The sequence below is a fragment of the Chelonia mydas genome, chromosome 2 (assembly GCF_015237465.2).
Source record: "Chelonia mydas isolate rCheMyd1 chromosome 2, rCheMyd1.pri.v2, whole genome shotgun sequence".
Classification (NCBI taxonomy): domain Eukaryota; kingdom Metazoa; phylum Chordata; order Testudines; family Cheloniidae; genus Chelonia; species Chelonia mydas.
This window is the reverse complement of record NC_057850.1, coordinates 261,681,292-261,703,036: the sequence shown is the minus strand read 5'-3', so window position 1 is coordinate 261,703,036 and position 21,745 is coordinate 261,681,292. Positions and strand designations below refer to the sequence as shown.

The window sequence follows — 21,745 nt, the reverse complement described above, 5'->3', positions numbered from 1 at the left end:
AATCATAACCCACCACCTTAATTGATTTACACCTAGCAAAATTAGTGATGTAACAGAAACAATCAAAAAACCAGACAGATAAACAATAGAGAGGTGGGGACCGTAAAGACAAAACAATAAAAAGTAGGGATTTCACACCCACGACTATTGATAAGTGGTATCTTGCCGGACAGAATGCCATCAAACAAAGCTTTCTTTAACCATCTTAAGCTCTGTTTCTGTGTCTGACGATGATGGGTGCTATTAGGACAGGAGCCTTCTGAACAGCCCGATAGGACATGTAATTTAGATGGAATGTGGGGCTGTGACTTCCTGCTTCTTGACTGATGACTGCTGCTCTCCTAATATGGCTGCAGACAAAGGCCTCAGATCTTACAATGTGGCTACAGGAAAAGGCCTTATCTTTACAATGTGGGGCAATCTTCCCCAGCAGTAGGTTTCATGTAGCCCTTAATAGTCAGCGATCGGCTTAAGCCTTGGAGAGGAGGTTTAATATCCCTGCAGAATTTGTGTTACAATAACTATTATGGGTGTTCTTGGTATGCACATCAACTTCCAATCCTTCTTTGAATCTCGCTACATTCTTGGCTTCAATGACTTCCTGTGTCAGTGACTTGCATACTGTCATCACAAGCTGTGTGAAAAGGTATTTTTCAGTTTTGAATTTCCCGCCCTTAATCTCTTGGAATGTCCCCTTGTCCTTGCGTTCTAAGTCTGGGAGCACAAGTGCATCCATCTCCTTTCTCTAGACCCGTCATTGTTTTTATAGACTTTTATCACAACCCCTCTTGCTCGTTTGCTCTCTGAGGAACCATCCCAGTTGTTTCAATCTCTCTTCAGAGAGTCTTTCGAGGCCAGCGGTTCTCGGTTGTCATTGCACCATTATCCCCTTCTTTCAATTACTACATAACCCCAGGAGCAGGGGCCAGAGCCTGAGTCCCGCTGCCCTGGGTAGGGTTGGAGCTCAGGCTTCAGTTTCAGCCCTGGGTCCCAGCAAGGCTAATGCTGGCCCTGGCGACCCCATTAAAATGGGGTTGCAACACACTTTGGGATCCCCGACCCAGTTTGAGAACTGCTGTTCTAGGCCTTTGATCATTTTCACTGCCCTTGTCTGAACCCCCTCGAGCTCTGCAATAGCCTGTCTGGGACAGAGCGCCCGTGCTGCACACAGGATCCGGAGGAGGTGGTGCCATTGGTTTAAAAAAAGGCATTTGAATATTCTCGGTTTTTCACCTCCCCAGTCCTTAAGCATCCCAACATCACCTCAGCTTTTTTGACCACAGCTGTGCATTGAGCAGAGATCTCCACTGAGCTGTCGGCAGGGACGCCCAGATCCCTTTCCTGGGCTGACACCGTTAATGGCGAGCCCTGTCAGGTGGACAAGTAGTTCGTATTTTCCCCTCCAATGCGGATTACTTAGTATGTATCAGCAGTGACCTTCGCTGGCTGTCATGCAGCCCTTTCACCCAGCTGGGCTTGGGATCTCTGAGTTCCTCACCGCCCTCTCTGGCCCTGACTCCCCTAAATAACCTCTCAGCTGCAAATGCTGCTACTTCCCTGCTCACCCTCCTTTCCAGACCCCTGATAAATTCATTAAGCACAGGACCTAGCCTGGCGCCTTCAGGCTCCGCTGTTAACCTTGTGTCCTTTAGTCCTGCTCTCGCTTTCTATGCCCTGCCAGCCTTTGATCCACGACAATACTGTCTCTCTCAGCCAGGATGACTTCGCTTCTTTAGAGTAGCAGCCGAGTTAGTCTGTATCCGCAAAAAGAAAAGGAGGACTTGTGGCACCTTAGAGACTAACAAATTTATTTGAGCATAAGCTTTCGTGAGCTACAGCTCACTTCATCGGATGCATTCAGTGGAAAATACAGTGGGGAGATTTTATATACACAGAGAACACGAAACAATGGGTGTTACCATACACACTGTAAGGAGAGTGATCAGGTAAGGTGAGCTATTACCAGCAGGAGAGCGGTGAGGGGGGGTTGGGACCTTTTGTAGTGATAATCAAGGTGGGCCATTTCCAGCAGTTGACAAGAATGTCTGAGGAACAGTGTGGTGGGGAGGGAATAAACATGGGGAAATAGTTTTACTTTGTGTAATGACACATCTACTCCCAGTCTCTATTCAAGCCTAAGTTAATGGTATCCAGTTTGCACATTAATTCCAATTCAGCAGTCTCTCCTTGGAGTCTGTTTTTGAAGTCTTTTTGTTGAAGAATTGCCACTTTTAGGTCTGTAATCGAGTGACCAGAGAGACTGAAGTGATCTGTGACTGGTTTTTGAATGTTATAATTGTTGACGTCTGATTTGTGTCCATTTATTCTTTTACGTAGAGACTGTCCAGTTTGGCCAGTGTACATGGCCGAGGGGCATTGCTGGCACATGATGGCATATATCACATTGGTAGATGTGCAGGTGAACGAGCCTCTGATAGTGTGGCTGATGTGATTAGGCCCTATGATGGTGTCCCCTGAATAGATATGTGGACACAGTTGGCAATGGGCTTTGTTGCAAGGATAGGTTCCTGGGTGAGTGGTTGTGTTGTGTGGTGTGTGGTTGCTGGTGAGTATTTGCTTCAGGTTGTGGGGCTGTCTGTAAGCAAGGACTGTCCTGTCTCCCAAGATCTGTGAGAGTGATGGTCGTCCTTCAGGATAGGTTGTAGATCCTTGATGATGCGTTGGAGAGGTTTTAGTTGGGGGCTGAAGGTGACGGCTAGTGGCGTTCTGTTGTTTTCTTTGTTAGGCCTGTCCTATAGTAGGTGACTTCTGGGTACTCTTCTGGCTCTGCCAGTCTGTTTCTTCACTTCAGCAGGTGGGTATTGTAGTTGTAAGAACGCTTGATAGAGATCTTGTAGGTGTTTGTCTCTGTCTGAGGGGTTGGAGCAAATGCGGTTGTATCGTAGAGCTTGGCTGTAGACGATGGATCGTGTGGTGTGGTCTGGATGAAAGCTGGAGGCATGTAGGTAGGAATAGCAGTCAGTAGGTTTCCGGTATAGGGTGGTGTTTATGTGACCTTCGCTTATGAGCACCATAGTGTCCAGGAAGTGGACCTCTTGTGTGGACTGGTCCAGGCTGAGGTTGATGGTGAGATGGAAATTGTTGAAATCATGGTGGAATTCCTCAAGGGCTTCTTTTCCATGGGTCCAGATGATGAAGATGTCATCAATATAGCGCAAGTAGAGTAGGGGCATTAGGGGACGAGAGCTGAGGAAGCGTTGTTCTAAGTCAGCCATAAAAATGTTGGCATACTGTGGGGCCATGCGGGTTCCCATAGCAGTGCCGCTGATTTGAAGGTATACATTGTCCCCAAATGTGAAAAAGTTATGGGTGAGAACAAAGTCACAAAGGAGCTCTCCCCACAGTCAGCCCCCTTCCCCCGCTTCCTACACACCGCTGCTGCGATACATTGATGACATCTTCTGTGTGACTTTTAGCTTCTTTAGCCACCTCTTGTGCGGGACCTTGGAAAAGGCCTTTTGAACGTCTAAATTACGTCAGCTCATTCAGTAGATGAGTGAGAAGTGATTTTCCTTGGCAAAAATCACGCTGGTTAGATCCTGTGAAACCCTGATCTTCCAGGTCTTTTAATAGACTATTGTTAATGATCATTTCAACCAGTCTGCCAGGTACAGATGTAAGGCTGACTGATCTAATTCCCCGGATCACCCCAGGGCCTTCCTTAGATCTGGGTACAGCATTTGGCCCCCTCGGGTCGTCTGGGACAGCGGCTGGTTTTTAAACAATTGCCGTTTTTAGCAGCTCAGCCCCTTCTTACTGAAGCTCCTTCGGAGCTCTTGGATGTACTGTTGGATTTCTGTTGGGCTCAAGTAGCCTCTTGTCACTGCCCGCTAGCCCGGTTCCTTTAATCTTGGCCTTCCGGATTCCCTTTTGTTCAGCAGCTCGTATATATTCTGAGTGTCTCTTCCTGTTTGTTTAACTAGGATCCATGCCACCTGCAGGGATTTCACTTTCTTTACTTCTGACTTGAGAGCCTATTTGACCATCCACATCATATTTCAATCTCTTTCTGACAGGTTTCAGAGTAACAGCCGTGTTAGTCTGTATTCGCAAAAAGAAAAGGAGTACTTGTGGCACCTTAGAGACTAACCATTGGCCCTTGGCCATTATCTTTGAAAACTCGTAGCGAACGGGGGAAGTCCCGGATGACTGGAAAAAAGCTAATGTAGTGCCAATCTTTAAAAAAGGGAAGAAGGAGGATCCTGGGAACTACAGGCCAGTCAGCTTCACCTCAGTCCCTGGAAAAATCATGGAGCAGGTCCTCAAAGAATCAATCCTGAAGCACTTACATGAGAGGAAAGTGATCAGGAACAGTCAGCATGGATTCACCAAGGGAAGGTCATGCCTGACTAATCTAATCGCCTTTTATGATGAGATTACTGGTTCTGTGGATGAAGGGAAAGCAGTGGATGTATTGTTTCTTGACTTTAGCAAAGCTTTTGACACGGTCTCCCACAGTATTCTTGTCAGCAAGTTAAGGAAGTATGGGCTGGATGAATGCACTATAAGGTGGGTAGAAAGCTGGCTAGATTGTCGGGCTCAACGGGTAGTGATCAATGGCTCCATGTCTAGTTGGCAGCTGGTGTCAAGTGGAGTGCCCCAGGGGTCGGTCCTGGGGCCGGTTTTGTTCAATATCTTCATAAATATCTGGAGGATGGTGTGGATTGCACTCTCAGCAAATTTGCGGATGATACTAAACTGGAAGGAGTGGGAGATACGCTGGAGGGGAGGGATAGGATACAGAAGGACCTAGACAAATTGGAGGTTTGGGCCAAAAGAAATCTGATGAGGTTCAATAAGGATAAGTGCAGGGTCCCGCACTTAGGACGGAAGAACCCAATGCACCGCTACAGACTAGGGACCGAATGGCTAGGCAGCAGTTCTGCGGAAAAGGACCTAGGGGTGACAGTGGACGAGAAGCTGGATATGAGTCAGCAGTGTGCCCTTGTTGCTAAGAAGGCCAATGGCATTTTGGGATGTATAAGTAGGGGCATAGCGAGCAGATCGAGAGACGTGATCGTTCCCCTCTATTCGACACTGGTGAGGCCTCATCTGGAGTACTGTGTCCAGTTTTGGGCCCCACACTACAAGAAGGATGTGGATAAATTGGAGAGAGTCCAGCGAAGGGCAGCAAAAATGATTAGGGGTCTAGAGCACATGACTTATGAGGAGAGGCTGAGGGAGCTGGGATTGTTTAGTCTGCAGAAGAGAAGAATGAGGGGGGATTTGATAGCTGCTTTCAACTACCTGAAAGGGGGTTCCAAAGAGGATGGCTCTAGACTGTTCTCAATGGTAGCAGATGACAGAACGAGGAGTAATGGTCTCAAGTTGCAATGGGGGAGGTTTAGATTGGATATTAGGAAAAACTTTTTCACTAAGAGGGTGGTGAAACACTGGAATGCGTTACCTAGGGAGGTGGTAGAATCTCCTTCCTTAGAGGTTTTTAAGGTCAGGCTTGACAAAGCCCTGGCTGGGATGATTTAACTGGGAATTGGTCCTGCTTCGAGCAGGGGGTTGGACTAGATGACCTTCTGGGGTCCCTTCCAACCCTGATATTCTATGATTCTATGATTCAATTTATTTGAGCATAAGCTTTCATGAGCTACAGCTCACTTCATCGGATGTAGCTTTTTCTTTTCTTTTTGCAATCTCTTTCTGAAATTTACAAAAAGAACAGGAGGACTTGTGGCACCTTAGAGACTAACCAATTTATTTGAGCGTAAGCTTTCAGGAGCTACAGCTCACTTCATCGGATGTAGCTCACGAAAGCTTATGCTCAAATAAATTGGTTAGTCTCTAAGGTGCCACAAGTACTCTTTTTCTTTTTGCGAATACAGACTAACACGGCTGCTACTCTGAAACCTTTCTGAAATTTAGTGTCAGTGTCGCTTCTTGGGGCCCTACCTCCTCCAGGTTGTTGAACTTAATTCGATTGTGGTCACTGGTAGTGGCTCAGCTACTGTCACTTCTTCAATTACCTTAATTAAAATATTCATTTAAATTAAGAGATGAGTTGGGAATGATTAGCCCGGTTAGTGCCTTATCACCTGGGTTTTGAAGGAGACCTGAAATTCGTCCCTGTACAAGGCAGGGGAGGCAGTGTGAGGTTGTGGGATAGGTCTGTCTGCTGTGGGGTCCAGTCCTTTGCCCAGCAAAGTCAGCAAGACTTTCCATTGACTTCACTAAGCATCAGACTAGACCCAGAATGATCACAGGGAAATCGGCATTTTAGGTTTCAGCATCAACACCTCCCTCCCCCACCCTTGAGAGGAATGGGCTGCCACCCCTCTTCAAGCTGGCCTTTCAGGCTGGCTGGGCACTGAGGCCAGTCTCTGTGCTCAGGTCGCATTTCAAGGTTTTCTTTGCAGCCACGAGGGCTAAAACCCTTGGTTTTTTTTTTTTAGCTGATATTCTAGAGCATGATTCTCAGGAGTGGCTGGAATCCATAGGGATCTAACTGATTTGAATCAGGTTCCCTTTCCAACAGCTGGAGATACTTAAGAGAGAGCCAGGTGCTGGAGGGAAGACCTGCTGTGTGTGTCTGTGGCTCTGGGCAGTCATAGCAGTCTGGGCCTGAAAACCCACTCACGGAGATCAGGAACCTGACCTGGTGCAGGGTGGATCCATTTCTGCAGGATCCCAGCTTTAACTGAAACATGTCGTTTCTATTTCTTCTCCTTGGGAGGGACACTCCAAATCTGACCATGGTGCTCTGCACCTCTGCCTGGGTCTGCTCACAGGCCGCTCCAGCACTGCTGGGGCCACCTAGAGCTTCTCAAGAGGCCTCGGGGTAATTGACAAGACTCAGCTCATGCAGAGGGCAGCAGCAAAACTGGCTAGATCTGGGTTGGTTTCATAGTGCTGCTGATGGGGAAGCTCTGAGTGGGGGCAGAGGTGGAACCCAGCTCCCACAGCGAGTGGCTGCTGAGGGTTCCCTAATCCCTGCTCGGTCTCCAGGTCTCCCTGGCGAGTCGGCCTTGGTGCAGGTGCTGGAGGATGAGTCCCGGAGCCGCCTGGGGCGCTTCAACCAGAAGGACGTCTCCATGGTGTTCAGCAGCGTGATGCGGCTTCACCCATCCAGCCCCCACCCCCTGGTGGAGTCCTGCCTCGGCAGCCTGGAGCGGCACCTGGAGAAGGAGCGCCACCCACAGACCCTCTTCCTCCTCCTCTCCTACTATCGGCTCCGGGCCCAGGCGCTGCAGGGCCACCCAGCCTCCGACCAGCAGCTGCTCAACAACCGCAAGATCCTGCGCCTGGTCAGGCACACGCTGGGGCAAGTGAGCGCCGTACGCGAGCACGAGCTAGCCCTGCTGGATGAGATGTTGGCCCTGTGTGCTCAGGAGGCCAACAATAAGGCCTTGGAGGCCATCTTCAGCTCACAGCTCTTCTATGAGAACCGCCAGGAGCGCTTTATCCGCAGCATGGCAGGTGAGGGCTGGGGGCTACCCACCTTCCCAGGCTTGCCCCAAACCTTTCCCCAGCATTGGCTGGTCTGGACTCTGGCCCACCCTCTCCACAGCCTCTGCTCCTGCCCTTTCTTGCCCCTTAAAGGACATCCTGGCAGCCTGAGCTCAGCTGTGCGAGCCCCTCCTCGGTGGTGCCCTGCGGTGCTGGGGAAATGCCTAGCATTAGAGCTGGAGTAGCAGCCGCAGCTGCGATTGGGGTTGCCCAAGTGTACCTTTCCCAGCCATTCCCCTTCTGGGTGGAGATGTCCCAGGCTGGTAGCTGGAGGGTGAATTCTGGGTGCTGGAGCACAGGAACCTCAGCCCTTTGGGATGAGGAGAAAAGGGACGTCTGTCCTCTTCCTAGTGTACACGCAGATGTACTCTTCTGAAAAGCAGCCTGCCTGAGAGCTGCCCTGGGCTTGGCAGAGGAGGCCTTGTACCAACTTGCATCACAGGCTGCGCCTGCCCTCTGAGCCGTGCGTCCCCCTGCTCCCCCAGGAGCACCCTGTGATGAGCTCCCAATGCCTGGCGCGGGGAGCCGCACTGTGCAAGCCTTCCTGTCAGTGGCTGCTCTGGGGGGCCCACCCCCCATGGGATGATCGAGGGTGGCCATTCTGCTCTTGACCCCTTCTGCGCCTCAGCCAGGGCATCTGGACCAATCCTGTAGGGATTGTGTGAGTAGTGTCCTTGTTTCAGTTGGAGCCCCAGGGAGTCCCAGGCAGAGACCTGGCTTGGAAGCCCCCCAGGGGTTCTGCAGGAAGCAGCTGCCCATGGTCAGACTGGGCTGTTATCTGCCAGGACATGGGGCCCCAGGCAGGGCAGTGTCCGGTGTTTCTGGCTGATGCAGCCTTGCTCTGTGGTATTCCCTGCAGAGTGGCTCCCAAGGAAGGCCGAGAACCTCACCCCCTACACCATGGCGCTGATTGCCAAGTACGTGGCCCGGCACAGGCTGCGTGAGCCACGCCTGCTTGACACCATCGCCAACTTCCTGCTGAAGCGTGGGGAGCAGCTGGAGAGCAAGGTGAGCGTCCTGCCCGTCCCCCGGGAGACAGGCTGAGGCCCAGCTCTGTGGAGCTGTCCCGTTACCAAGGGGGATAACAAAGTCCCCCCATGTGAGTGGGGATCTCAGTGCAGTTACCAGGGAAGTGCCCCTTCAGGGCAAGGCTGGCCAGTCCTCTATGCCCCCTGCCTGCCCCAGCCTCATTCCCTCTCTCTCTGGCTGCAGGTGATCCAGAAGCTGGTGTTTCCCTTCAGCCGCATGAATTACCGGCCATCTAACCACAGCGAGCTCTTCCCCAAGCTGGAGGCCATCCTGGAGCAGAAGGCAGCCAGCTCACCCCTGGCCACTGTCAACATCCTCATGTCCATGTTCCAGCTCAGGCACTTCCCCCAGGCTGTCCTGCACCAGGTTTTCTCCCCAGCCTTCATCACCAATGTCATGAGTATGTCAGTCCTCTGCCCAAGAAACCCACATGGCTGGTTACAGCCCTTAGGCCTAGAGGTGGGAGGTGGGTCCCAGGGAGCTGGGTATGGCAGCCCTTTCCAGGAAAGTGGGAGGGGTGGGGGTGGGGGTGTGGATAGAGCCCCTGCTGGGATCTCTCCCCTGCCCCAGGAAAGGAGGATCCCAGAGTGAGCAGGGGGACAGCTGCACTGCCTGTCTCTTTCCCGGTGCAGGCAGCCCTTATGCGCTGATCGTGCGCCGCTACCTCTCTCTGCTGGATGCAGCGCTGGAGCTGGAGTTCCGAGATTACAGCGGCCCACGCCTTGACCCACGCTACCGGGTTCTCATGTTCGACCACGCTCTGACAGCTGACGAGGCCAACAGGAAATACAGGTTGGAGGGCTGCAGGGGGCAGGGCTTGAAGGCAACAGGCCGTAGGGGTTGGAGGGGCGGTGCCCAGCCCAGGGTGATGGGAGCGGGGCGGGTCAGAGGGCCCGGCGCCCAGGCCATGTGGGTCATGGGGAGCATGGTTTGAGGGCAGGCAGTACAGGTCAGATGGCATGTGAAGTGTGTCAGGGCAAGGCATCCACATTAATGCCATGCTGGGGAGAGTGGGGCAGCACGCACGGGCTGCTGCCAGTCCCCCCTTCTCTGTAAGGAGCCTTCGGTAAGCCAGGGGAGGGGAAGGGGCCATGGGTCTGTCAGTTCTACAAGGAAGTGTGAGCTAGGGAGATGGTTGCTCACCTGGACTCCCCCTCACCCCCCCCCACTGGCTCTGCACCTCCTACTCTGGGAGGAGAAGCTTCCTACTATGGAGCAGCCGGGGAGGCACCCAGCCCCAGGGGCACGAGGTGGGGGAGGCGCCCGGCCTGCAGCGGGCACGTTCCGAGCGCCGAGGCTCTCTACGGTACAGCCCTGCAGCTACACCGCTGTGGAGTGTCTGTGTAGACAGGGCAACGGGAGGGGTTCGTCCCTTGCTGTGGCCCTTCTCCGAGAGGCGGGAGCTAGGGATGGACGAGTTCTTCTGTCGACCTAGCACTGTCTACACGGAGGCTGAGGTCGGCCTAACTACGTTGCACAGGGAGTGGATTTCTCAAGCCACTGAGCAGCAGGGGTGAGTTAATCTGGTTAGTGGGGCAGTCGCAGCAGTGGGGCCCGTAGCTCCCTGTGACCTGGGAAGGGATGGGTTTGACGGCCATGGATGTTGCGGCCCAGCAGAAGAGGTGGGAGGATGGCAGAGGAGGCTGGGGGTCCCAGCTGGGGTTTGCTGTGACCCCTCTTGTTCCTGCCTTCAGTTACAAGGGGCTGGTGGCTGAAGCCCTTCGGCAGCTGGTGGGAGAGGAGTGCTACCGGCAGGATGAGGTGCTGCCCCCTGGATACTGCACAGGTAACGTTCCTGGGGGATGTCCCTACGGGGCGGGGGGGGGTGCAGGGAGATCTCTCTGACCATAGGCTCCAGGCACCCCTGAGGGGAAACATCCTGTGGGAGAGGAGGTGGCATGCAGGCCCCCGGGGGAGCAGGGAATGTCTCCTCCTTGTGGGGCCTGGGGAGGTGCCTTCCCGGCTGAGCTGAGCCTCTCAGAATGAGCGTGAAAAGCCGGAGGGGATTTGTGGTGTTTACCTGTGCTGGAAAGATGGAAGGAGCAAAATCTGCATGAGCTCAGCCAGCCTCACTGCAGGTCACCCCAGGGCGGTGACAACCCTGCAGGACAGGCCTCGCCCTGCATCACTGGGGGGGGGGCTCCCCCTAGTGGTGACCTCACCCGCCCCCCCACCTGCACCCCTGTGTGTGGGCAGGGTTCCCCAGGGCGGTGACAACCCTGCCGGACAGGCCTTGCCCTGCACCCCTGGGGGGGGGGCTCCCCAGGGCCGGGACACCACCCCACGTGCCGGACAGGCCTCACCCTGCACCCCTGTGTGTGTGTGTAGCGGGGGAGGGGCTACCTAGGGCGGTGACACCCCCCCCCCCCGCCCTGCACCCGTGTCCCAAGGCGGTCACCCCTCCCCAACCGCTGGACAGGCCTCGCCCTGCACCCCTGTATGTGTGTGTGTGGGGGGCTACCTAGGGTGGTGACCCCTCCCCAACCGCCTGACAGGCCTAGCCCTGCATCCCTGGGGTGGGCTCCCCCTAGCGGTGACCTCACCTCCCCCCTCAGCCTGCACCCCTGTGTGTGGGCAGGGTTCCCCAGGGCGGTGACCCCTCTCCCTGCCAGACAGGCCTCGCCCTGCACCCCTGTGTGTGGGAGCTCCCCAGGGCAGGGACACTACCCCACATGCTGGACAGGCCTAGCCCTGCACCCATATTACAAGGAATGAGGGAGGCGTGGGTCTTTCCAGGACACTGAGGTGGCCCAGCCTCATGGCACCCCCAGCCCAGTCCTTCTCTATAAGGGCCCCAGTCATGAGTGGGCCCAGTGGCTGGATCCCACATGGCCCAGCTGGCCCAGGAGCACTGTTCCTAGCTCTGGGGCTCTGAGGCACACTCCCAGGTGCAGACCTCACGTCCGTCACCCTTCCTTGGGGAGCGGAGCCTGGCAATCCTAGACCTCCCCCACCCAGCCCCGAGCCCCTGTGGCTTGTATGTGTTCTCTCTGGGTCCCGCCTCCAGGAGTACGCCGAGCTTCTCAGGTAGCCCCTCAGGGACACCGTGGCAGGACAGCAGGACCGAACCGCGGGCACTTTGCTCTGGAAAGCACCGGAGAAGTATGGCTCTTGGCAGTACAGCCTCTTGAGGCAGCCCCTAGTGAGTCCTGGCTTCGGTCAATGTCCGCAGGCCAGGTAGCCCTTCCTGCCTTTTCTCCTTAGCCTGGGCTGCTTCTCCATGGTGGTGGCCTGCTCCTTTCAGACGGGAGCCCCTGAACTACACGCCACGTCTGCCCTGCGGACTCCTGCCCGCACAGCCGGGGCCGCAGTGACGGACGGAGCTGGGCCGGCAGAAGCCCCGATGTAGACACCACGATCCCGACATGGCTGTTACCGGGCTCGCGGGGCTGCAGCAAGCTGTGCCGGCACCGAGCGCAGCGTTGCTGGTATAGCTGCACGCCCCGGGGCACGGTGCTGGGGCGGTGAGGTGTGCTGTGCAGTTCACCTGGCCAAGCTCCCCACAGGAGGTCTGGCCTTAGGCCTGCTCTGCAGGAGAGAGTGTCATGTGGGGGGATCATTAGCACCTCTCTCCCTGTGACTGCCCCAGTGCAAACGCAGCTCTGCTGGGGAAAGGCGCCTTGCTTCAGTCAGGGCCTGGTGCTAGCCGTAGGGCAATGCCCTCTTGCCGCTGGAAGCTGCGTCCCCACGAGGAGGGGCTGCTGGTTCAGCTCCACAGGTGTCTCGGGCTCTGTCCCCCTGAGCCCAGGCTGAGGGCGTCCAGCCCCTGCCCCCATCCAGGCTTCTGGTCACGGGCGTCACAGTCGGGCTGCTCGGGAAGAAGCTCAAACAGGACTCTTGTGCCGCGTGACTCCGCCCAGGGCAAGGCCCCTTGGCTTCGGTGCTTCCTGGGTCCAATCTCGGAGTGCTCAGCCCCCTGTCCACCGTGAGCTCTCCTCCTGGATGGGACACCTGGGGAGCCTCACACGCCCCAAAGGGCCCTGCCCCCAATTCCGCAGCCAGCAGTGGCTCCCAGCCAGCATGACACAGACAGGTTATTAGTCGTGGGGAACCCAGCGTAGAGCAGAGCTTGTCAGCACAAGGAGCAGGAACATTCAGCCAAGTCCATCTTGGGGGGGATCCAGAGCCCTGGGTTCTTCTTCTCCCCCCCCCCAACCCCACCCAGGCCCAAACCAGGAGACTGACCCCTTCCAGCTGCCTGGCCTCCCTCAGGTCCCTTGCCCCTCCTCTGTCCTTTGTCTCTTTCCCAGGCTAGCAGGTCACATGGTCTCTGTTCTCCAACACCTCCCGTTGATTCTTGCGGAGCAGGGGCCTGGCCTTCCCTTGCCAGGCCAGAGTGTTGGCTGCTCTCTGCAGCCAGTCAGAGTCACACCTGCCCTCTAGGGGTCTCTGCAACAATCACACCCCCTTGTCCCACCACCTAGACACTTGAGTCACACATAGGGGAAACTGAGGCATGCTGCAGTATTCAGAGAAAACATTAAGATCGTTCCCACTTTGCCACAGACCTCTCGGCCCCTGAGCCCAGGCTGGGGAAGCTCAGCCCCTGCCCCCATCCAGGCTTCTGCGTGGAGTTGATTGTTCTGGTGGGTGTCCGAGTGAGCAAGACAATCTGTGGCAATGGCTCTAGGTTACTCTGCGCCCGCCTCTGGGGCACAGTCTCTCTGCCAGAGGTCAGTCCCTCGCTCCAAATGACACACTGGGCCGCAGCAGGGCGTGGGGCACGCTCTAGCGTGGAGGGTCCGTAAGATGGAGTTCCCAGTGTGACAGACGTATCCCTGCTCTGGCATGCCTGGCAGCCAGTGCTGCAGGGGGTGTGTCTGAAGGCTCCCACCAGTCCCTGGGTGTCCCTGTTTGCTGGCTCTGTCCCTGAGGGCCTAGGGTATGTCGTGATGCCTCAAGCCTCGCCCCATGAACCCTGCAGCTGCAGCTCCTGCCTCTGATCCACGCTCTGTCTCTGCAGATTTCCTGTTGTGGATTAACCGCTCGGGCACGGTCCTGCCTCTTGCCCATGTCCCTGCAGCCTACAAGGTCGCCTGCGCCCGCCCTGGGGTGCCCCTGGCCGCCAGCTGCCTGCGTTCCAGCGTCCTGGCCCTTACCGCTGACTTGCAGGACTTCGCACCGTTCGCTCCGGAGACACCCAGCAGCCCCGAAGGCCCCCGGGAGAGCAACCTCCCTGGGCATTTCCTGTCCACGCTCTGCCCTGCCCCAGGGGGCCCTTGCTACCAGCCCCCATCGGACTATTACTGCAGCCTGAGCAAAGAGCACTCTCTGGAGAGCCAGGGCAGCTCCACGCTGAGCAGCCCCTCGGAGTGCCTGGCCCCACAGCCTGCGGCCGCTTCTGACTGCTCCCCCAGGGGCACATCCACAGCCCCCCTCTTCCAGTTCCCGATCAGCAAGATCCTGGAGGAGGAGGAGGCAACAGCTGGCTGCCCGGGGCCTGATCGCAGGGGACAGCAGGCCCAGGAGGAGCTGGACGAGGGGAAGGCAGCCCCGGCCGAGGAGACCTGTGCTCTGCCCTCCCCACACCTGCCCAGCCCCAAGAGAGGGCCGAGCGACGGGCTGCAGGGAGCTGAAGAGATTCAGAGGTACTGCGCAGGGCAAGATCTGGGCTCCCTGCTCTGTTCCTCCAGCACTGTCCTGGTCCCCTCAGTCCCTCTTTTGCTGGCTGAGTCCATCAGCCCCTGCCCTCCTCATCCCCTGTAGGGCACCAGTACAGAGCTGGGGCAAACGGCCCCAGCTAGGCCATAAGGACCAGGGTGGGCCTGCCCTAGGTGTGCCGCATCCTCTCCTCTCCTTCAGCCGCAGGGCACGGGGTGCAGCATGCCCGTTAGTGGGTAACATGCCCCAGGCCCAGCCAGGGTGTCTAGGGGCCAATGTGGGTCAATCCTCTGCCCCCCAGCTATGGGGTGTCTGGGGTATAACGCTGCTGCCCCCGGCCCCCCTTCTCTTCCCCTGGCCGTGGGATACTGGGCAGAGGGTAATGCTGCGCCCCCGCTCTGTCCTCTGCAGGGTGGTCCTCTCAGTCAATGACAAGTGGCATTACTGCCAGAACTCGGACATCCTGGTGGGCTCACGAGCCATGAGGGACAGGCACTTGCAGCTGCTGGGCTACTGCCTGGTTCAGGTAAGAGGCCTGGAGCTGGGGAGGCTGGGCTGGCCCCGTGGGCCCCTCTCCCGGGTGCAGGAGCTGGGCGGGTGCCCTGCAGGCTGGAGGGTAGTTATTAGAGGGCAGTGTGTCGGCAGGTCCGTCCCCGAGGGAGTGGGGCAAAGGGGGCTCTGCCTGACTGCCCTGGAGGTGAGGCTCTGGGGAGCCATGGTCACAGTCACCCACTGTCAGGCCACGACGCTGCGCACGGTGCTGTGCGTTGCAGGCAGGACCTGTGGGCCTGAGCGGCTGAGCAGGGGATGCTGCCCTTCCCTGCCCCATGACAATCTCCTGACCACAGGCCCGCAGAGCTCCGCCCCGCCCTTGCTGGCTGCTCTCCTCTGCCAGCGGGGGTAAGCATGGCACGTCCACTCCCAGCACACGCTGCCCATGTGGAAGGCCAGGCACCTCTGCCCAGAGCTGCCACTGGGAGCCCAGCACACATCAGAGCAGCGCAGTGGCTCTGGGCCGGAGCGATTGCTGTTCGCCAGCAGAAGCCAAGGTCTGAGGGAAGCCCTAGGGTGGCGATGGAAGGGATGGGCAGGCAGGTGTCCTGGTGGCTCTTCCGGGCCCGCTCTGTGGGGACCCCATTCTAGAGGCAGGCTCCCCAGGCAGGTGAGATGGGAATCGTGGGTCAGCAGCATCCAGCGAGGCCTGCTGTGTCTCCATACCCTGGTGCCCCCTCCTCCCAAACCGGGCTCCACTCCTCGGCGTGCCTGTGGCAGTGAGCCCCGGCACGTCTGTGATGCCTGCGCCCTTTCAGCCAATCTGTGTTGCTGAGGCCAGCTAGTTCAGTCCGGGGGTGCCCCTTGCCGGCTGGCTCCTGGCTGCCTTGTGGCTCGGCCTGTGCCCCCTGACCTTCAGCCATGCCTGGCTTGTGAGGGACTCGGCCGACGCCAGCGCACTTTGGCCTCTCTCTCGGTGCTGGTCCCGCTCCTCCAGGCTCGCTCCAGGTCATGCTTGTGGACGTTCCTCGCTGAGATACCACTCCATCAACACCCAGCGAATAGAGATCCCGCTCCGCCAGTGCCAAGCAGGGTCCTCAGTCCCTGATTGCGAGCTCGGCTGGCTGGCACGTTGACGGCACCACTGCCTGCTATGGGGGGCAGATCGGCGCGCCGTACCCGGGGGACTTGGCCTCGGCCTCTGCACCTTCTGACTCTCTGTCCCGGGCCCAAACGCCAGCTGGCTCCCCCTGGTGCAGCAGTGCTGGCCCTCTGCCTCTTCTGGCGTCAATGGCTCCCACTCAGCCCTTGCTGGGCTGGGGGGCGCTACAGGCTGTGATATACGGGAGATTAGTGGCTCTTTTGGCCTTAATCTCAGACTCTAGCCAGGGCTCTCTCTGGGTGCTGGCACCAACGCAGACACCAGGACCCACCCTGCTGGACCTGGTACCAACATGAGTCTCCAGCAGTGCCAGCAGATCTGTAACTACAGGCAGCTCAAGCCTTGATATCGATGTTACTGCACCAGCTCCCTGTGGCACTAGGACTTTCTCTGCCGACCCAGGGGAGCAGCACCTCCTCTAGACCAAATATACCCCTGCTCCCCTTCTCCCGAGCCCAGGAGTGACCCTCACCGGGCAGCCAACACCTTCTGCTAGGGCTTCCCCAGGAGTCAGTCAAGGGGCACCTGGATGCCCCCCCACAGCACACCCAGACACACTGCCCTCAGACAGCCAGGACTGCCCTGGCTACATCACCTCAGGCCCTGCACCCCCTCGCCCCAGGCCTGTCCCTCTGGCCTGCTGACTCAGGACTCTCCATCAAGCACCCCAGGTCCTCTTCCTTGATCAGATAACCAGAACCTCAGAGCAGAAGAGGAATCTGAGGATGATGGAGAGGAGCACAGAGGGCAAACGAAGAAGGTGACCCTCCGTCCTCCCCCGCAGCTGACTTCAGGTCTTTCTAGGAGTTGCTGGGAAGAGGAGCATGTGCCCTAGAGAGGGGCCTCTGAGCCATGCAGGAGAAAGCCCGTAACTTGTTTGGTAACTTCCCCTCATGCTGCCCCCGGGCAGTGCCAGTAACCCTGTGAAGGACCAGGCAGGATCTGATTTACAAGTGCCTCTGGCTGCTTTACTGGTGGCTGTGGCCCAGGAAAACCAAAATGGGGGGCTGCAGAGAGCGGCCCTGGTGGAGACAGGTCTCAGAGATTGGGTCCCTGCGCACCAAAGCCTGATCTTGGACATCACTGCAACTGTACAGCAAATATCAGGCCTCATTCACCAGACGTGCCAAGGAGCTAGGGTGGCACAAAGTGTCTTCCTGTTGACAAGTTCCTGCGGGTAGCCTGAGCCAAGGAATGTGGGGGTCCGAACCTCTCCAAGTGTCACTGGCCCAGCCTGAGCATCCTGCCTCCTACCCTCGGGCTGCCAGAGGGGCCCAAAATGCCTACAAGGGCTGGACCATTTGCTCCCATCGGATGGGTTGTTGCACACCCCAAAGGACTCCAGGAACACTGAGCTCCTTGGGTATGTGGTTTTCTCCTGGTACCTCGAGAGCGGGGTCAGTTTGGACAGAGAATCTCCTGGCAACAGAGGCAGCTGACTATACTGCTCAGAGGAAACATCACTTCTCCTACAGGGAGCTCCCGTCTCTTCTACCACCCCCCTACATCATCCCCAAGGAGGAGACTTGGCGTTCAGGTCAGAAAGCCTCATACCAATCTCGCCCCAGCCTCCTTCGTTGTACCCCACTTTTGTTGCACTTTCCCAGGCCTGGGGTGGGATTACATCACAGCAGCTACCAAAGGCTGCTCCGTGTGTGTGTCCTCCGCCCCCCCATTCACTTCCTCGTCACTCACCAGGGACACATCTCACGGGACACAGCAGATTTCCTGTGTCCCACAGGAGCTGTAGAAGGCCCCTCTCAGGAGTTCAGAGGGCGGGGATTCTGTTCTCACCATTTATCCCAGAAGAAAAGGGGGAGGTGGCCTCTCTTGGACCTGAGGTGACTGAACTACTCCATCAGCTCCAGTTCAGAAGGCAACACGAGCCTCCCTCACGCCCTCCAGATGCGCAGGGTTGTCTTGTGGCTGTCAACCTTCCCCATGAGTATTTTTCACACTGCAGTTCATCAGGCCTAGAGGCTGCCCCTGCTTCACAGCATGACAGGACTGTTACGATACAAGGTTCTAGCTGTTTGCAGTGTTCGCAGAATGCCTGGCTGGGCTGGCACACACCTCTGCCTGGCTTCTGAGAGACGCCCTGCCCTCAGCCTTTCGCTCCTTAGGACGGAGAGTGAAATACAAGAAGTCGTCTCTCTCCTCCCTGTGCACAGAATTCATAGGGGCTGTCTGGATTGCCCTTGGGCAGAGCCACACCTCCCTCGAGAGGTGTCAGGCCATCCCTGGTCTCCACCCCAAGGGAAACCCTGCAACTGCAACAAGAACCTAGCTTGGGCTGTTAGGTTACATGGTATCGAGACCACATGTGACACCACTCGCCAGAGTTCACCTCTGCCTGGTCTATTTCCCAGCCCACTAAACACCAGGGAATCACAGAAGGGTAGGACTCGCAGGAACCTCAAGAGGTCACCTAGTCCAGTCCCCTGCACTCAAGGCAGGTCTACGTAATAACTAGACCATCCTTACAGGTGTTTGTCCAACCTGCTCCTAAAAGCCCCCAATGACAGGGACTCCACAACCTCCCTGGGCAATTTATTCCAGTGCCTAACCACCCTGACAGGTCGGAGGTTTTTCGTAATGTCCAACCTAAACCGCCCTGGCTGCAATTTAAGCCCATTGCGTCTTGTCCTGTACTCAGAGGTTAAGAAAAACAATTTTTCTCCTTTCTCCTTGTAACAACATTTTATGTACTTGAAAACTGTTCTCATGTCCCCTCCCAGTCTTCTCTGCTCCAGACCCAGTGTTTTCAATCTTCCCACACAGGTCATGTTTCCCAGACCTTTCATCCGTTTTGTTGCTCTTCTCTGGACTTTCTCCAGTTTCCTGAAATGTGGGGCCCAGAACTGGACACACTACTCCAGTTGAGGTCTAATCAGCACGGGGTAAAGCAGAAGAATTACTTCTTGTGTCTTGCTTACAACACTCCTGCTCATACAGCCCAGAATGATGTTTGCTATTTTTGCAACAGTGTTGACTCATATTTAGCTTGTGATCCACTGTGACCCCCAGATCCCTTTCCGCAGGACTCCTTCCTAGGCAGTCATTTCCCATTGTGTATGTGTGCAACTGATTGTTCCTTCCTAAGTGGAGGACTTTGCATTTGTCCTTACTGAATTTCATCCAGTTTACTTCAGACCATTTCTCCAGTTTGTCCAGATCCTTTTGAATTTAATCCTGTCCTCCAAAGCACTTGCAACCCCTCCGAGCTTGGTATCGTCCGCACACTTGATAAGTGTACTCTCTATGCCGTTATCTGAATCAGTGAAGATATTGAACAGAACTGGACCCGGAACAGATCCCTGTGGAACCCCACTTGAGATACTTCTTCAGCATGACTGTGAACCACTGATGATTACTGTCTGGGAATGGTTTTCCTACCAGTTCTGTACCCACCTTATAGTAGCTCCATCTAGGTTGTATTTCCCTAGTTTGTTTATGAGAAGTGTGACAAAATTCCTGCTCTACCTTGGTGGGTCTTGCGCTTATTGGCGGATTTCCTTGCTTTGGAGCTTCACGGCAGCCCTCAGCTTGGCCGTTTTTCTGAACCCACAGTCCAGGTCGACTCCTCCTGTGTCTGACCAGGAGTTGGGAGGTTTGGGGGGAACCCGGGCCCGCCCTCTACTCCGGGTTCCAGCCCAGGGCCCTGTGCAATGCAGCTGTCTAGAGTGCCTCCTGAAACGGCTGTGCGACAGTTACAATTCCCTGGGCTACTTCCCCATGGCCTCCTCCCAACACCTTCTTTATCCTCACCATAGGACCCTCCTCCTGGTGTCTGATGACGCTTGTACTCCTCAGTCCTCCAACAGTCCGCGTTCTCACTCTCAGTTCCTAGTGCCTCTTGCTCCCAGCTCCTCACACGCACATCACAAACTGAAGTGAGCTCCTTTTTAAAACCCAGGTGCCCTGATTAGCCTGCCTTAATTGATTCTAGTGGCATCTTGATAGGCTACAGGTGTTCTAATCAGCCTGTCTGTCTTGTCTCCAGAAGGTTCCTGATTGTTCTGGAACCTTCCCTGATACCTTACCCGGGGAAAAGGGACCTACTTAACCTGGGGCTAATATATCTGCCTTCTCTTACTCTCCTGTAGCCATCTGGCCCAACCATGTCACAGAAGGTCATGTGAGACAGTGTCAAAAGCTTTTCTAAAGTCAAGATACACCACATCTCCCACTTCCCCGCAAGGCTTGTTACCCTGTCAAAGAAAGCTATCAGGTTGGTTTGAAATGGTTTGTTCTTGACAAATCCATGCTACTGTTACTTATCACCTTATTATCTTCTAGGTGTTTGCAAATTGATTGCTTAATTATTTGCTCCATTATCTTTCCGGGTACAGAAGTTAAGGTGACTGGTCTGTAATTCCCCAGGTTGTCCTTATTTCCCTTTTTATAGATGGGCACTATATTTGCCCTTTTCCACTCCTCTGGAATTTCTCCCGTCTTCCATGACTTTTCCAAGATAATCGCTCAGATCTCTCCTCAGTCAGCTCCTCGAGTATTCTAGGATTTCGTCAGGCCCTGGTGACTTGAAGTGATCTAACCTTTTTTAGCCTCAGATCCTACCTCATTTTCACTGCATTCACTAGGTTAGACATCTGCTTGCGACTAAGCTTTTTGGAGAAAACAAAAAAGTCACTTAGCACTTCTGCCATTTCCCACGTTTTCTCTTATTGTTCCTCCTCCTCACTGAGTAATGGGCCTACCCTGTCCTTGGTCTTTGTCTTGCCTCTAATGTATTTGTAGAATTTGTGTCTTTTCTTGTTACCCTTTGTATCTCTAGCTAGTTATTTTATCCCTACATGCTTGTTTTGTTTGTTTATATGCATCCTTCATCATTTGACTGAGTTTCTACTTTTTTGTAGGACTCTTTTTTGATTTTTAGATGATTGAAGCTTTCCTGGTTAAGGCAGGGTGGTCTCTTGCCAGACTTCCTATCTTTCCTATGCAGTGGGATAGTTTTCTCTTGTGCATGTCTCTTTGTCTCTTTGAAAAATTGCCAACTGTCTTCAGGTGTTTTTCCCCTGCTTAAGACTTGCTTCCCATGGGATCTTACTTAACATCTCCCTGAGTTTGCTAAGGTCTGCCTTCTTGAACTCCGTTGTCTTTATTGTGCTGTTCTCCCTCCTACCATTCCTTAGAATCCATAAACTCTACCATTTCATGATCGCTTTCACCCAGCCAGCCTTTCACCTGCAAATTCTCAACCAGTTCCTCCCTATTTGTCAAAATCAAATCTAGAACAGCCTCTCCCCTAGTAGCTTTCTCCACCTTCTGGAATACAAAATGGTCTCCAATGCATTCCAAAAACCTGTTGGAGAATCTGTGCCCTGCTGGGTTGTTTTCCCAAGAGATGTCCGGGTAGTTGAAGTCCCTCATCACCACCAAGACCTGGGCTTTGGATGATTTTGTTAGTTTATAAAAAGCCTCAGCCACCAATTCTTCCTGGTTTGGTGGTCTGTAGGAGACCCCTACCATGACCTCACCCTTGGTTTTCACCCCCTTTATCCTGACCCAGAGCCTCTCAACACGTCTGTCTCCTGTTTCCGTCTCCACCTCTGTCCAAGTGCGTACGCTGTGTAAAGAGAAGGCAGCACCTCCCCCTTTCCCCCGGCCTGTCCTTCCTGGGCGAGCTGCACCCCCCTGTGCCGATATTCCAGTCGTGCGCGTTCTCCCAGCAGGTCTCCATGATGCCAGCTGTGACACATAGTTCTGTTTGTTCACTAGCATTTCTAGTTCTTCCTGCTTATTCCCCCCACTTCTCACGCTAGCATACCGATATCTAAGATACTGGTTTGATTTTCCCCCCTATGTTCCCTCTTGTCTCTCCCTTGTCCCTCCTATAACGCCCCATGCTCCCCCCCGATTCTGACCCTTCTCCCAGGTCTCCATGTTTTTGCTCTACCTGTGGGCTTTTGTCTCCTGCCCCTATCCAACCTGGGTTAAAGCCCGCCTAACTAGGCTAGCCAG

The 21,745-nt window shown here is 55.3% G+C and overlaps 1 protein-coding gene across 2 annotated transcripts in view; it reads left to right on the top strand.

Annotated features, from left to right (window-relative positions):
- The window catches only part of FASTK (Fas activated serine/threonine kinase), a 32,660-nt gene that overhangs the window by 5,440 nt on the left and 5,475 nt on the right, over positions 1-21,745 (top strand). Inside the window, exons 3-10 of one of the 2 annotated variants that reach the window (XM_037891507.2) lie at positions 6,979-7,449; positions 8,339-8,487; positions 8,692-8,908; positions 9,141-9,300; positions 10,203-10,294; positions 13,472-14,096; positions 14,521-14,635; positions 18,545-18,661. In XM_037891507.2, coding sequence (XP_037747435.1) covers positions 6,979-7,449; positions 8,339-8,487; positions 8,692-8,908; positions 9,141-9,300; positions 10,203-10,294; positions 13,472-14,096; positions 14,521-14,635; positions 18,545-18,646 — 1,931 coding nt within the window. In that variant the 3' untranslated portion in view covers positions 18,647-18,661. Of the gene's footprint in view, positions 1-6,978; positions 7,450-8,338; positions 8,488-8,691; positions 8,909-9,140; positions 9,301-10,202; positions 10,295-13,471; positions 14,097-14,520; positions 14,636-18,544; positions 18,662-21,745 lie in introns of those variants that run through there. The other variant, XM_037891508.2, reaches the window with a different exon arrangement.